General features: G+C 40.4%; 1 protein-coding gene across 4 annotated transcripts in view; it reads right to left on the minus strand.

The window, feature by feature from the left end:
- Nucleotides 1-7,064: 7,064 nt before the first annotated feature.
- Nucleotides 7,065-13,805, minus strand: part of LOC140369104 (kinase suppressor of Ras 1-like) — a 62,848-nt gene continuing 56,107 nt past the window's right edge. For 3 of the 4 annotated variants that reach the window (XM_072456367.1, XM_072456376.1, XM_072456351.1), the window contains 4 exons: nucleotides 13,582-13,713; nucleotides 12,143-12,278; nucleotides 9,164-9,297; nucleotides 7,065-7,616 (listed from right to left, as the gene is read on the minus strand). In XM_072456367.1, coding sequence (XP_072312468.1) covers nucleotides 7,535-7,616; nucleotides 9,164-9,297; nucleotides 12,143-12,278; nucleotides 13,582-13,713 — 484 coding nt within the window. In that variant the 3' untranslated portion in view covers nucleotides 7,065-7,534. The remainder of the gene's footprint in view (nucleotides 7,617-9,163; nucleotides 9,298-12,142; nucleotides 12,279-13,581; nucleotides 13,714-13,805) is intronic. The other variant, XM_072456360.1, reaches the window with a different exon arrangement.

The following is a 13,805-nucleotide window of genomic DNA, read 5'->3' on the forward strand; positions in this document are numbered from 1 at the left end:
TTCTTCGGACGGAAATCTTTCTCATTTTCTGGAAAGTAACAAGCCAGGCTTTCACCCTACATGCTATAGACGTTTCACCCTACATGCTATAGACGTTTCACCCTACATGCTATAGACGTTTCACCCTACATGCTATAGACGTTTCACCCTACATGCTATAGACGTTTCACCCTACATGCTATAGACGTTTCACCCTACATGCTATAGACGTTTCACCCTACATGCTATAGACGTTTCACCCTACATGCTATAGACGTTTCACCCTACATGCTATAGACGTTTCACCCTACATGCTATAGACGTTTCACCCTACATGCTATAGACGTTTCACCCTACATGCTATAGACGTTTCACCCTACATGCTATAGACGTTTCACCCTACATGCTATAGACGTTTCACCCTACATGCTATAGACGTTTCACCCTACATGCTATAGACGTTTCACCCTACATGCTATAGACGTTTCACCCTACATGCTATAGACGTTTCACCCTACATGCTATAGACGTTTCACCCTACATGCTATAGACGTTTCACCCTACATGCTATAGACGTTTCACCCTACATGCTATAGACGTTTCACCCTACATGCTATAGACGTTTCACCCTACATGCTATAGACATTTCACCCTACATGCTATAGACATTTCACCCTACATGCTATAGACGTTTCACCCTACATGCTATAGACGTTTCACCCTACATGCTATAGACGTTTCACCCTACATGCTATAGACGTTTCACCCTACATGCTATAGACGTTTCACCCTACATGCTATAGACATTTCACCCTACATGCTATAGACGTTTCACCCTACATGCTATAGACGTTTCACCCTACATGCTATAGACGTTTCACCCTACATGCTATAGACGTTTCACCCTACATGCTATAGACGTTTCACCCTACATGCTATAGACGTTTCACCCTACATGCTATAGACGTTTCACCCTACATGCTATAGACGTTTCACCCTACATGCTATAGACATTTCACCCTACATGCTATAGACGTTTCACCCTACATGCTATAGACGTTTCACCCTACATGCTATAGACGTTTCACCCTACATGCTATAGACGTTTCACCCTACATGCTATAGACGTTTCATTGACAAGAAACGAATTACTAGTGCTGAAAAGCTTGCGGCAGAACAGTCGGTCTGTGGGCAGCATGGAGAGGGTGAGGATGACGCTTAATCTACCACATCAACTCTGCCACCTTCTCCCAAACGACTGAGATCTACCACAGATGTTAAGACAAAATCATCTAAAAAGTCAAGCGTACTTCCTGCAGTTTGCATCATTTGCAGAAGGTTGATCGCTGTATCAAAGAGGCTCACAAGACAAAGAAAGATAAATTGGTCCAAGCTGAAACTTGAACTGCTGGTGAGTAGATTATATATTGATTCTTGCATGTGTGTTTTCTCTTGCTCGTGGTAAATAGGACTAATCACAGTGAAATAAGTTGGCAAAAATATACATAGATAAGATAAGATATTCCTTTATTGTCCCACGTGGGGAAATTTCATTGGTGCAACGCAGGAAGATCCAGAGGTAGATACAGAAGAACAGATCACTATAGGAATATGTGCCTAGTTTATGACATGTAGGTGTAGATGTAATGTACGTAAGACTGTATGATGATGTGAGTTGAATAAAAAGGCAATACAACTTTTGCGATTGTTTACTGATTGTGCTCACCCTTGATTGAAATTCTTTTACTTCTCCTTTACTGGGAAGTTTGGTCAAAGCAGCTGAATCAAGAGCAGATGAATCCATCCTGATGTGTACCAGAGGTAAAGATTGTGTTGCCATTGAAGGCACCTCTATCACAAGAGTGTTACAAAGAATACACAAGCTTTCCGACAAAGAAGACAAGTGATGAAAGGTAACATTTTGGTAATCAAATAAAATATATATATTTCCATATATTTAGATAAATTCATAATTTAATTGAAAATTATTGTAATGACTACACGATAATTTTAAAGACGTTTGAATCAAAGCAAATTTCTGTTTGTAGTGAGCTAGTATATTTCAATCACTGACCAATCACTGCATTTCCTTGCTTTATACAGGTGACCTAAAGTCTGGGAGTACGGCAGACATACAGCATTCTGTGACACTGTCATCCGGACACGACTGATTGAAAATCAGGAAATCCTCAGAAGAAGCTCTTGTCCCTGTTCCAGAAATTCATCAAAAAACACCCAGGTCATGGAAGTTACCGGTAATTAAATTATTCTTATTGTTTATGAAAGAAAACAAGAGACGATCAGATAAACATCACAGCTATGTTTATTCATGAAATTTCATTCAAGATCAGACCAATCCAGTTAGCTACAGGAGTCTACATATTTCCATTCATTTATTTATTTATACAGGGAAAACCCAGTGAGAAAAGTGGTTACCCTGTTAAAACACAACACAAAATAAACAACAAACATAGGATACTAAAACACAAATAAAATAATAATTCTAAAACTAAAACACAAATAAAATAGTAATCTATCAATACTCTAATTTTTACAGATCCGATCTTCTGAAGAAGAGATTACAGCCAGACTTCCCACAGCTGAATATTCACAAACCACCAAGAAGAAACCTGAGTGAAATGGTTTCCACGGAGACGACAGGACTTCTCCACCAGGATTTTTCAACTGAAACTCATATGTCAGTTTCTGAGATGTCATGTAGTGATGGAGAAATGGAGCCAGAAAGTGGTAAAGATGCAGCACTGCGAGAGCTCTCAAGGACAGTTTACAGTGCAGGTGTATTACTGAAACAAGCGGTCAAGAGTGCCCCTAGGATGGATGAAACAAGCGGTCAAGAGTGCCCCTAGTATGGATGAAACAAGCGGTCAAGAGTGCCCCTAGTATGGATGAAACAAGCGGTCAAGAGTGCCCCTAGTATGGATGAAACAAGCGGTCAAGAGTGCCCCTAGTATGGATGAAACAAGCGGTCAAGAGTGCCCCTAGTATGGATGAAACAAGCGGTCAAGAGTGCCCCTAGTATGGATGAAACAAGCGGTCAAGAGTGCCCCTAGTATGGATGAAACAAGCGGTCAAGAGTGCCCCTAGTATGGATGAAACAAGCGGTCAAGAGTGCCCCTAGGATGGATGAAACAAGCGGTCAAGAGTGCCCCTAGTATGGATGAAACAAGCGGTCAAGAGTGCCCCTAGTATGGATGAAACAAGCGGTCAAGAGTGCCCCTAGTATGGATGAAACAAGCGGTCAAGAGTGCCCCTAGTATGGATGAAACAAGCGGTCAAGAGTGCCCCTAGTATGGATGAAACAAGCGGTCAAGAGTGCCCCTAGGATGGATGAAACAAGCGGTCAAGAGTGCCCCTAGTATGGATGAAACAAGCGGTCAAGAGTGCCCCTAGTATGGATGAAACAAGCGGTCAAGAGTGCCCCTAGTATGGATGAAACAAGCGGTCAAGAGTGCCCCTAGTATGGATGAAACAAGCGGTCAAGAGTGCCCCTAGTATGGATGAAACAAGCGGTCAAGAGTGCCCCTAGTATGGATGAAACAAGCGGTCAAGAGTGCCCCTAGTATGGATGAAACAAGCGGTCAAGAGTGCCCCTAGTATGGATGAAACAAGCGGTCAAGAGTGCCCCTAGTATGGATGAAACAAGCGGTCAAGAGTGCCCCTAGTATGGATGAAACAAGCGGTCAAGAGTGCCCCTAGTATGGATGAAACAAGCGGTCAAGAGTGCCCCTAGTATGGATGAAACAAGCGGTCAAGAGTGCCCCTAGTATGGATGAAACAAGCGGTCAAGAGTGCCCCTAGTATGGATGAAACAAGCGGTCAAAAGTGCCCCTAGTATGGATGTAAATCTGCCTCCTACATCAGAGGATCTAAATGTTTCCTCTGCCAGAAAGATTGTGCCAATTGAACTTTATAACTTACTAGCTTGGTGTGTAGGTGCTAGTGATGAATTGACATTGTCTAACATGGTAATGTATCCGAGGAGGTTGATCTTTGTTTACTGTCAATTTGCCAAGATATATATTTGTCCTCAAAAGGTAAAAATCAAACCAGTTGTACTTACACATTTTGACATCAATCATACTTATATCATTGCTCTGTTTGTATGTATATCCTATTCTGCAGAAAGTTTGCCTTATACTAGCTCGAAAGATACACATGTTAATTAACCTGTTTATCACGATGTAAATACTGCTTTTATGATTGTAATTATTTGTTCATATTGAAAATACATTACATAAAATTATATCCGTTCTATAGAATAAAACCTTTACCAATAGCCTATGTTTTCTTTCTTCAAATGGGCAACTGGTGTTGAAAGGGTTAAAATACTACTTTTAGATTATGTTTTTATAGTGTAGTATGAATCAAGAATAGAGCATGTGTCATTGTTGAAGCATCAGTTGAATACTAAATGTGGAGTAAGAGTTTTCAAGTGCGTAACGATAACATGCAAAATTGTTAAAATTGTTTTTTTTAACTTACGTTTGCACATAAACTAAAGCACCCAGAGTCTTACCACTTTACATCCTCCAAGAAAGTAGTAATGTCTCTGAGAATCTGAATTTCTGAAGTAATCAATCAAAGAATGAAAAAAATAAGAAGGTATGAAGATGGGTGTACACCCCAATTTGTCACATATTTGGGTAAACTGGCAACTTCGACACCTATTTTCTCAAATACTGGCAGAAATCATGCGGAGAACTTTTTCCCCCAGCTCAAGTATATCTTTGAGATTGGAAAACCACTTTTGAAAAGTAGTCTTGATGTGGTGGAGCGAAATTCATTTTCTAGCCACATTCTGAGTTACAGCCTATGGCCTATTTGTGTTCAGAGCTCACACTGAGTCTTTTATTTGCATTTGTGGTTTTGAGGCTGGTCCAGGTTTTATTGTGGAGTTTATGACCTTTGATCCTGAGTAAGAGGTTTTCTTCAGTTGCTTTTAGCCATTTAAACACTTATTCACCTGAGTCACTTGTGTTTTATGGTCTCTATGACTTTGGTCAGTCTTTAAAGTGCTTTGGAATGAGTAAAAGCAAAAGTAAATGTACTGCAAAACGTGCCAATCTTAAATAACATACTTTGTGTATAAGTACTTGAATGAAGTAAGAGAAGCATAAAAACACTTGGAATGAGATTATTTTACTGGCAAATCGTGTGTCGAGACGGAAAAATACTCTCAAAGCTGGATAAATATGATAAATATGACGTCATTCAAGCTCTGATCTCATGTTTTTGTAGTGCAGTTGTGGAGTTTTTGTGGAAGAAGTAAAAGTATAAATACTCGTGGTAGATTCCTCTTTCCACCGGGGTCATTAATGTGGGATCAGGCGTGGCTGTGGGTCAAAGGTCAAACTCGCTGTCGATAAGAACGAGTCACGAGCACGATACGTAAAAGTATTTGCATGTTCTGAACGCTCCAGTGACGCTGCAGTTTTAACGTAGTTTACTCTCCAAATGCAACAAAAAACAGAGTAAAGTTCTTCCTCTTTTGGCATTTTGAAGCGTTATTTGTGTCAAAATTATAATGGGCGGGGCCAGATTTACCTTTCTTTGACAAATTAAACACAAAAGTGGAAAATTTGCGTGAAAATAGTTTAATACAACACATTTTATACGACAAAACGTTCTGTCGAATCAGCCACTAACGTGTAATTACAACACAAACCTGTAATTACAACATAAACCTGTAATTACAACATAAACGTGTAATTACAACATAAACGTGTAATTACAACATAAACATGTAATTACAACATAAACGTGTAATTACAACACAAACCTGTAATTACAACATAAACATAAACGTGTAATTACAACATAAACGTGTAATTACAACACAAACCTGTAATTACAACATAAACATAAACGTGTAATTACAACATAAACGTGTAATTACAACATAAACATGTAATTACAACATAAACGTGTAATTACAACACAAACCTGTAATTACAACATAAACCTGTAATTACAACATAAACCTGTAATTACAACACATTGACTAACGAGGCGCTTTATCCTCGTTATCAGAACAGTAAAAATCACAAATAAAGACAATTTTATACATTAAATGAATAAATAAATGCTTGAAACAGCTTAAAGTCCTTAAGCTCGGACTCAGTTTTGTGGGAGGGCATCTGAGGTCAATGTTTATCACAGTTTTACTTCCGTTAAGTTACAGTTTGTGAAGAAATGTTGAAAAATCTGAGTTTAAAATGAGCTGAATCCCTCTGTGATGTCATCAGTGTGCGACACATGGTTGTTATAAAGGTGTTTTATGGTCTTATTGTGTCAGAGCAGAACTGTTGTGTCGTTGATATGGAGTTTGGCTCTTGTTTACAGTCTGGTTGCTATGGTAACAGCTGTGACATCACCTCTGTCATGTTTGTGCTCGTGTCCAACAGGAAGTACAACGATAAACCTGGACCTTTTGTTTGTTTATTAAGTTTATTTTTACATTGACATGTTCCGGCGAGCGTCCGTCCCCTTCCTCACGAGCGTCTTCCCCTGGCCCCGCCCCCTGGTCCCGCCCCCTGGCCCCGGTGGTCTCTGGAGAAGCTTGGGTCCCTGCTCCATGTCTCCAGCGTTTGGCCTTCTGTCCCAGTGTCTTTGATTTGTCCCGGTCCATGTCACGATCGTCCCGTTCGCAGTGGTCTCATACGGCCACACGACACCACTGCGAACGGGACGTGCTCGGGAACTGTCCGAAGTGTGTATCTGGGCCTCAAAACCCCGCCCACAGACACAACAGATGGATACGTCTGGACCCTCCTCCTGGACTCTGCACTCGTTTGTGGCTTCATATTAGCTTAATTTATCGTGTATTTGTTCGATCGTTGTTTTGTAAATCTCCAGTACATGACCTCTGACCTTGTACATGACCTTTGACCTTATCGGATGTAGCACGTGCCTCTAGTGGTCAGAAATGGCGCCGCAAAACCCGTTTCCGAGCGGGAAAAAGAAGCAAACAAACACGTCAAACTTGAGTTTTACGCCGTCGTTCTCGATCTTCTGTGAGTGACAAACGGAATAAAAACACAAACACGAGACGTTCACGAGTCAGAGTTTTATTCACCTTAAAACCACTTCCTGTACAAAAATATAATACATTCCCGAGACTCGGTTTGTGCGCGAGAAAGTACCGTTTCAAATCGGCTGCAGAAACAGAACTTTAAACACATCTCAGGTTTATTCACACGGTCGAGGTCACTAAGCCGGTCACTGAAGCCGGTCACTGAAGCCGGTCACTGAAGCCGGTCACTGAAGCCGGTCACTGAAGCCGGTCACTGAAGCCGGTCACTGAAGCCGGTCACTGAAGCCGGTCACTGAAGCCGGTCAGCGCCACGTTCGAAAAAGGATAAGAGAAAGGAGAGAACGGAGGACAAGAAAAGAGAAGAAGTGTCATCAGGGTGTCATTGTGTGTTTATGGCGTGTTTTTGGCATGTTTATGGCGTGTTTTTGGCGTGTTTTTGGCATGTTTTTGGCGTGTTTTTGGCATGTTTCTGTCCTGAACGTGCCACGAAAAGAGCCTTTCTCAGCTGAAGATGAACGGACAGTTAGCGTGAACGCCCCGGCAGCACAGGCGATGGTCCCACCGCCTTTTGGAGCCTGCTTCACTTCACCGGGACGTGAAGCAGGAAGTGAAGTAGGAAGTGAAGCAGGAAGTGAAGTAGGAAGTGAAGCAGGAAGTCGACCAGGAAGTGGGAGAAGAGAAGAGACGGGCCAGAAAAACAGAGACAAGACAGAAAGAGAAAAGTGTGAAAACAGAAGTGTTGTCGTGACATTTTGACACTTTTGATATTACATTTGTTAAAGTTCATAAGTTATGCAACAATCAGGCTTTTTAAAGCGCCTCTGACGGGTTTTAACAGGTCTAATTCTGACTTTATTTGGTGTATTTGTACCTGTCGTACATATAAATGATAGTTTTACACCGATCAAACAGGTATTTGTGGAGAAAACGTTGAAAAAGTGACATCACAGCAGAGACAGGAAGTGACATCACAGCAGGGACAGGAAGTGACATCACACCAGGGACACTCGTTCCAGTCAAAGTTGATGCAGAATTTACACAAGAAACAACTTTTTTGACTCTAAACATGAATTCAACAAAATAAAGTCGCTCTCATTTATTTTTATTTGTCAAATTAAATAAATGTGACATTAGATGAGTTTTGGCCAAGTGGTTGCTGGGTAATTTCCTACTGTGATGTCATCAATTACAAACAGGAAGTGGAATTATAAACCTAAACAATAAGATATTCTGTGATAAAATGTGTAATACATAAAACGTAATGACATGTTAGTGTAATGAGTGGCCTGGCCTGTAGGGGGCGCTTCAACCTGTTTAGACAAGTGACAAAAGGACAACACTGGCCTTTACCTTTAGTTAAAGCCGCTTTAACACTTATTGTCTTTGATTCTGCCACAAATAAAGGTCTTTTCACTTCTTCCTGTTGATCTATATATTATATTTATTTAAAGTGTTTTCTTTTTCACATTATTGTACTTTTTATTGCCACAAAACTAAAATATTAACATCCTAAAAAGGCATAAAATATAGAACAGCCGCGTCTAGTTTTATTCTTGTTGGAAATATAAATAAAATGTGTAAATAAGCGTGTTTATAAAGATAAGACACGATATGTCTTTATTTGTCCACACATGGGACAAATAAAGACATATCGTTATTATAAAGATATTATTAGAAAGCTCAATCTAAGACACAAAACATTGTCCTAAAGTCTGTTTATGTGAGATTGGAGACACTGGTCGATGAGTGTCCACAAAGAGTCCACAAATTGTCCACAAAGTGTCCACAAAGTGTCCACAGACGTCTCACTCAAACGTCTCCCAGAGTGTCACAGGAAATGACCTCGGTTCCACCTTTATTTTACAAACTTGTCGCTCTTCATCAAAAGCACGAGTTTTGTTCTCCATGTGAGTCCCAAACGAAGGCCCTGTGTCTCCATGTCCCCATGTTGTCCCCCTGGCCCCCCATGTCCCTGTGTCGTGGCCCTTTGTTGTCCCTGTGTCGTGGCCCTGTGTTGTCCCCTCGTCCCCGTGTTGTCGCCCTCGTCCCCGTGGTCCCATTTCATGACCCCGTGTCGTGTCCCCGTGTCCCCTTGTCCATTCCACGTGGCAGTGAGTCTAGGACACGTACTCTTGAGTCTTCCGGAAGTGTCCCGGGTGGGACAGGCGGCGGTTGAGTTTGGGCAGTTTCTCCAGCGCGTCACTGAGATGAGAGAAGGACGGACGATGGGACGAATGGAAGGACCAGCACGAGGACAGGATATCCTAGAGACCAGGACAGAAGAAGAAGAGATGGAGGAGGGGAAGAAGAAGAAGAAGAAGAAGAAGAAGAAGAAGAAGAAGAAGAAGAAGAAGAAGAAGAAGAAGAAGAAGAAGAAGAAGAAGAAGAAGAAGAAGAAGAAGAAGAAGAAGAAGAAGAAGAAGAAGAAGAAGAAGAAGAAGAAGACATGGAAGGGACGAGGAGTGAAGAAGATATTCAGATGTTGTGCTGCAGCATCTTAAGTATTGAAGTGTGTTATTTTGGTCAGTGGAACTGCAGACGTGTAGTATATGTAGTATGTGTAGTATGTGTAGTATGTGTAGTATGTGTAGTATGTGTAGTATATGTAGTATATGTAGTATATGTAGTATAAGTAGTATGTGTAGTATGTGTAGTATGTGTAGTATGTGTAGTATGTGTAGTATGTGTAGTATGTGTAGTATGTGTAGTATGTGTAGTATGTGTAGTATGTGTAGTATATGTAGTATATGTAGTATAAGTAGTATGTGTAGTATGTGTAGTATGTGTAGTATGTGTAGTATATGTAGTATAAGTAGTATATGTAGAATGTGTAGTATATGTAGTATGTGTAGTATGTGTAGTATGTGTAGTATGTGTAGTATGTGTAGTATGTGTAGTATGTGTAGTATGTGTAGTATATGTAGTATGTGTAGTATGTGTAGTATATGTAGTATATGTAGTATGTGTAGTATGTGTAGTATGTGTAGTATGTGTAGTATGTGTAGTATGTGTAGTATGTGTAGTATGTGTAGTATATGTAGTATGTGTAGTATGTGTAGTATATGTAGTATATGTAGTATGTGTAGTATGTGTAGTATGTGTAGTATGTGTAGTATATGTAGTATGTGTAGTATGTGTAGTATGTGTAGTATGTGTAGTATGTGTAGTATATGTAGTATGTGTAGTATGTGTAGTATATGTAGTATGTGTAGTATGTGTAGTATATGTAGTATGTGTAGTATGTGTAGTATGTGTAGTATGTGTAGTATATGTAGTATGTGTAGTATGTGTAGTATGTGTAGTATGTGTAGTATATGTAGTATGTGTAGTATGTGTAGTATATGTAGTATGTGTAGTATGTGTAGTATATGTAGTATGTGTAGTATATGTAGTATGTGTAGTATGCGTAGTATATGTAGTATGTGTAGTATGTGTAGTATATGTAGAATGTGTAGTATATGTAGTATGTGTAGTATATGTAGTATATGTAGTATATGTAGTATGTGTAGTATATGTAGTATGTGTAGTATATGTAGTATGTGTAGTATGTGTAGTATATGTAGTATGTGTAGTATGTGTAGTATATGTAGTATGTGTAGTATGTGTAGTATGTGTAGTATATGTAGAATGTGTAGTATATGTAGTATGTGTAGTATATGTAGTATGTGTAGTATGTGTAGTATGTGTAGTATATGTAGTATGTGTAGTATATGTAGTATGTGTAGTATGTGTAGTATGTGTAGTATATGTAGTATGTGTAGTATATGTAGAATGTGTAGTATGTGTAGTATATGTAGAATGTGTAGTATATGTAATATGTGTAGTATATGTAGTATATGTATTATATGTAGTATGTGTAGTATATGTAGTATATGTAGTATGTGTAGTATATGTAGTATGTGTAGTATATGTAGAATATGTGATATATGTAGTATGTGTAGTATATGTAGTATCTGTAGTATATGTAGTATATGTAGTATATGTAGAATGTGTAGTATGTGTAGTATGTGTAGTATGTGTAGTATATGTAGTATGTGTAGTATATGTAGTATGTGTAGTATATGTAGAATGTGTAGTATATGTAGTATGTGTAGTATATGTAGTATGTGTAGTATATGTAGTATATGTAGTATATGTAGTATGTGTAGTATATGTAGTATATGTAGTATATGTAGAATGTGTAGTATGTGTAGTATGTGTAGTATGTGTAGTATGTGTAGTATGTGTAGTATGTGTAGAATGTGTAGAATGTGTAGTATGTGTAGTATGTGTAGAATGTGTAGAATGTGTAGTATGTGTAGTATGTGTAGTATATGTAGTATATGTAGTATATGTAGTATGTGTAGTATATGTAGTATATGTAGTATATGTAGTATATGTAGAATGTGTAGAATGTGTAGTATGTGTAGTATATGTAGTATATGTAGTATATGTAGAATGTGTAGTATGTGTAGTATGTGTAGTATATGTAGTATATGTAGTATATGTAGAATGTGTAGTATGTGTAGTATGTGTAGTATGTGTAGTATATGTAGTATGTGTAGTATGTGTAGTATATGTAGAATGTGTAGAATGTGTAGAATGTGTAGAATGTGTAGAATGTGTAGTATGTGTAGTATGTGTAGTATGTGTAGTATGTGTAGTATGTGTAGTATATGTAGTATGTGTAGTATGTGTAGTATATGTAGAATGTGTAGAATGTGTAGAATGTGTAGAATGTGTAGAATGTGTAGTATGTGTAGTATGTGTAGTATGTGTAGTATGTGTAGTATGTGTAGTATATGTAGTATGTGTAGTATGTGTAGAATGTGTAGAATGTGTAGTATGTGTAGTATATGTAGTATATGTAGTATATGTAGAATGTGTAGAATGTGTAGTATGTGTAGTATATGTAGTATATGTAGTATATGTAGAATGTGTAGTATGTGTAGTATGTGTAGTATGTGTAGTATATGTAGTATGTGTAGTATGTGTAGTATATGTAGAATGTGTAGAATGTGTAGAATGTGTAGAATGTGTAGAATGTGTAGTATGTGTAGTATGTGTAGTATGTGTAGTATATGTAGTATATGTGTAAATATCTCATGTCTGGTGTGACGTTGACCTCACCGTGACCTCTTTGCCGAGTTGGGCCTGGCTCAGCTCTTGGCGGATTCCTTCTCCAGAACCGAAGAGCCAGAGCCGAGCCTCGAGGGCCAAGTTCTCCAGGGGCCAGAGCCTAGAGTGGAGCTCGTACCAGATGGTGCTGAGAGACAAGAGACAAGAGACAAATACACCAGGTTAGCACTTCACCAGAGCCTTCAGAGCCTTCAGAGCTCATACAGCCTTCAGAGCCTTTAGAGCCTTCAGAGCCTTCAGAGCCTACAGAACCTTCAGAGCCTTCAGAGCCTACAGAACCTTCAGAGCCTTCAGAGCCTACAGAACCTTCAGAGCCTTCAGAGCCTACAGAACCTTCAGAGCGTTCAGAGCCTTCGTCATCAGAACCTTCAGAGCCTTCAGAGCCTTCAGAGCCTTCAGAGCCTTCGTCATCAGAGCCTTCAGAGCCTTCGTCATCAGAACCTTCAGAGCCTTCAGAGCCTTCAGAGCCTTCGTCATCAGAGCCTTCAGAACCTTCGTCATCAGAGCCTTCAGAGCGTTCAGAGCCTTCGTCATCAGAGCCTTCTGAGCCTTCGTCATCAGAGCCTTCTGAGCCTTCGTCATCAGAGCCTTCAAAGCCTTCAGAGTCTTCAGAGCCTTCGTCATCAGAGCCTTCAGATTCTTCAGAGCCTTCAGAGCCTTCGTCAGCAGAGCCTTCAGAGCCTTCAGAGCCTTCACAGCCTTCACAGCCTTCGTCTTCAGAGCCTTCAGAACCTTCGTCATCAGAGCCTTCAGAGCCTTCAGAGCCTTTAGAGCCTACAGAACCTTCAGAGCGTTCAGAGCCTTCGTCATCAGAACCTTCAGAGCCTTCAGAGCCTTCAGAGCCTTCAGAGCCTTCGTCATCAGAGCCTTCAGAACCTTCGTCATCAGAGCCTTCAGAGCGTTCAGAGCCTTCGTCATCAGAGCCTTCTGAGCCTTCGTCATCAGAGCCTTCTGAGCCTTCGTCATCAGAGCCTTCAAAGCCTTCAGAGCCTTCAGAGCCTTCGTCATCAGAGCCTTCAGAACCTTCGTCATCAGAGCCTTCAGATTCTTCAGAGCCTTCAGAGCCTTCGTCAGCAGAGCCTTCAGAGCCTTCACAGCCTTCACAGCCTTCACAGCCTTCGTCTTCAGAGCCTTCAGAACCTTCGTCATCAGAGCCTTCAGAGCCTTCAGAGCCTTTAGAGCCTTCAGAGCCTTCAGAGCCTTCAGAACCTTCGTCATCAGAGCCTTCAGAGCCTTTAGAGCCTTCAGAGCCTTCAGAGCCTTCGTCTTCAGAGCCTTCATCATCAGAGCCTTCGTCTTCAGAGCCTTCGTCATCAGAGGAAAGTATTCACGAATACTCTGGTACAGGGAGTATTTTCGGGGCGGTTGTACTTTTTTGAAACATGCTCTAGAACCTTTGAACGACTCTAACTTCTGGTCTTTCTTTTTACCCGAAAGCGTAGACGTCCGCTTCTTTGGAGAATGGCAGCTGGTCTTCTCCTTCGTCCGGACTCATCCTCCTCACGATCTCAGGCGCCAAGTAGAACAACCAGCCCCGCGGGATCCTCAGCACGCCCTTCCTCCTGCGGACACAAGCAGAACGCACAACACGTCAATGTAGAAGACAAACGACCCGGACGAGTTTGATAAAGCTAAAATACTGCAGTATTTGGAG

The sequence above is a fragment of the Eucyclogobius newberryi genome, unplaced genomic scaffold (assembly GCF_026437365.1).
Source record: "Eucyclogobius newberryi isolate DKJ021-1_F unplaced genomic scaffold, fEucNew1.0.hap1 SCAF_10, whole genome shotgun sequence".
Taxonomy (NCBI): Eukaryota; Metazoa; Chordata; class Actinopteri; order Gobiiformes; family Gobiidae; genus Eucyclogobius; species Eucyclogobius newberryi.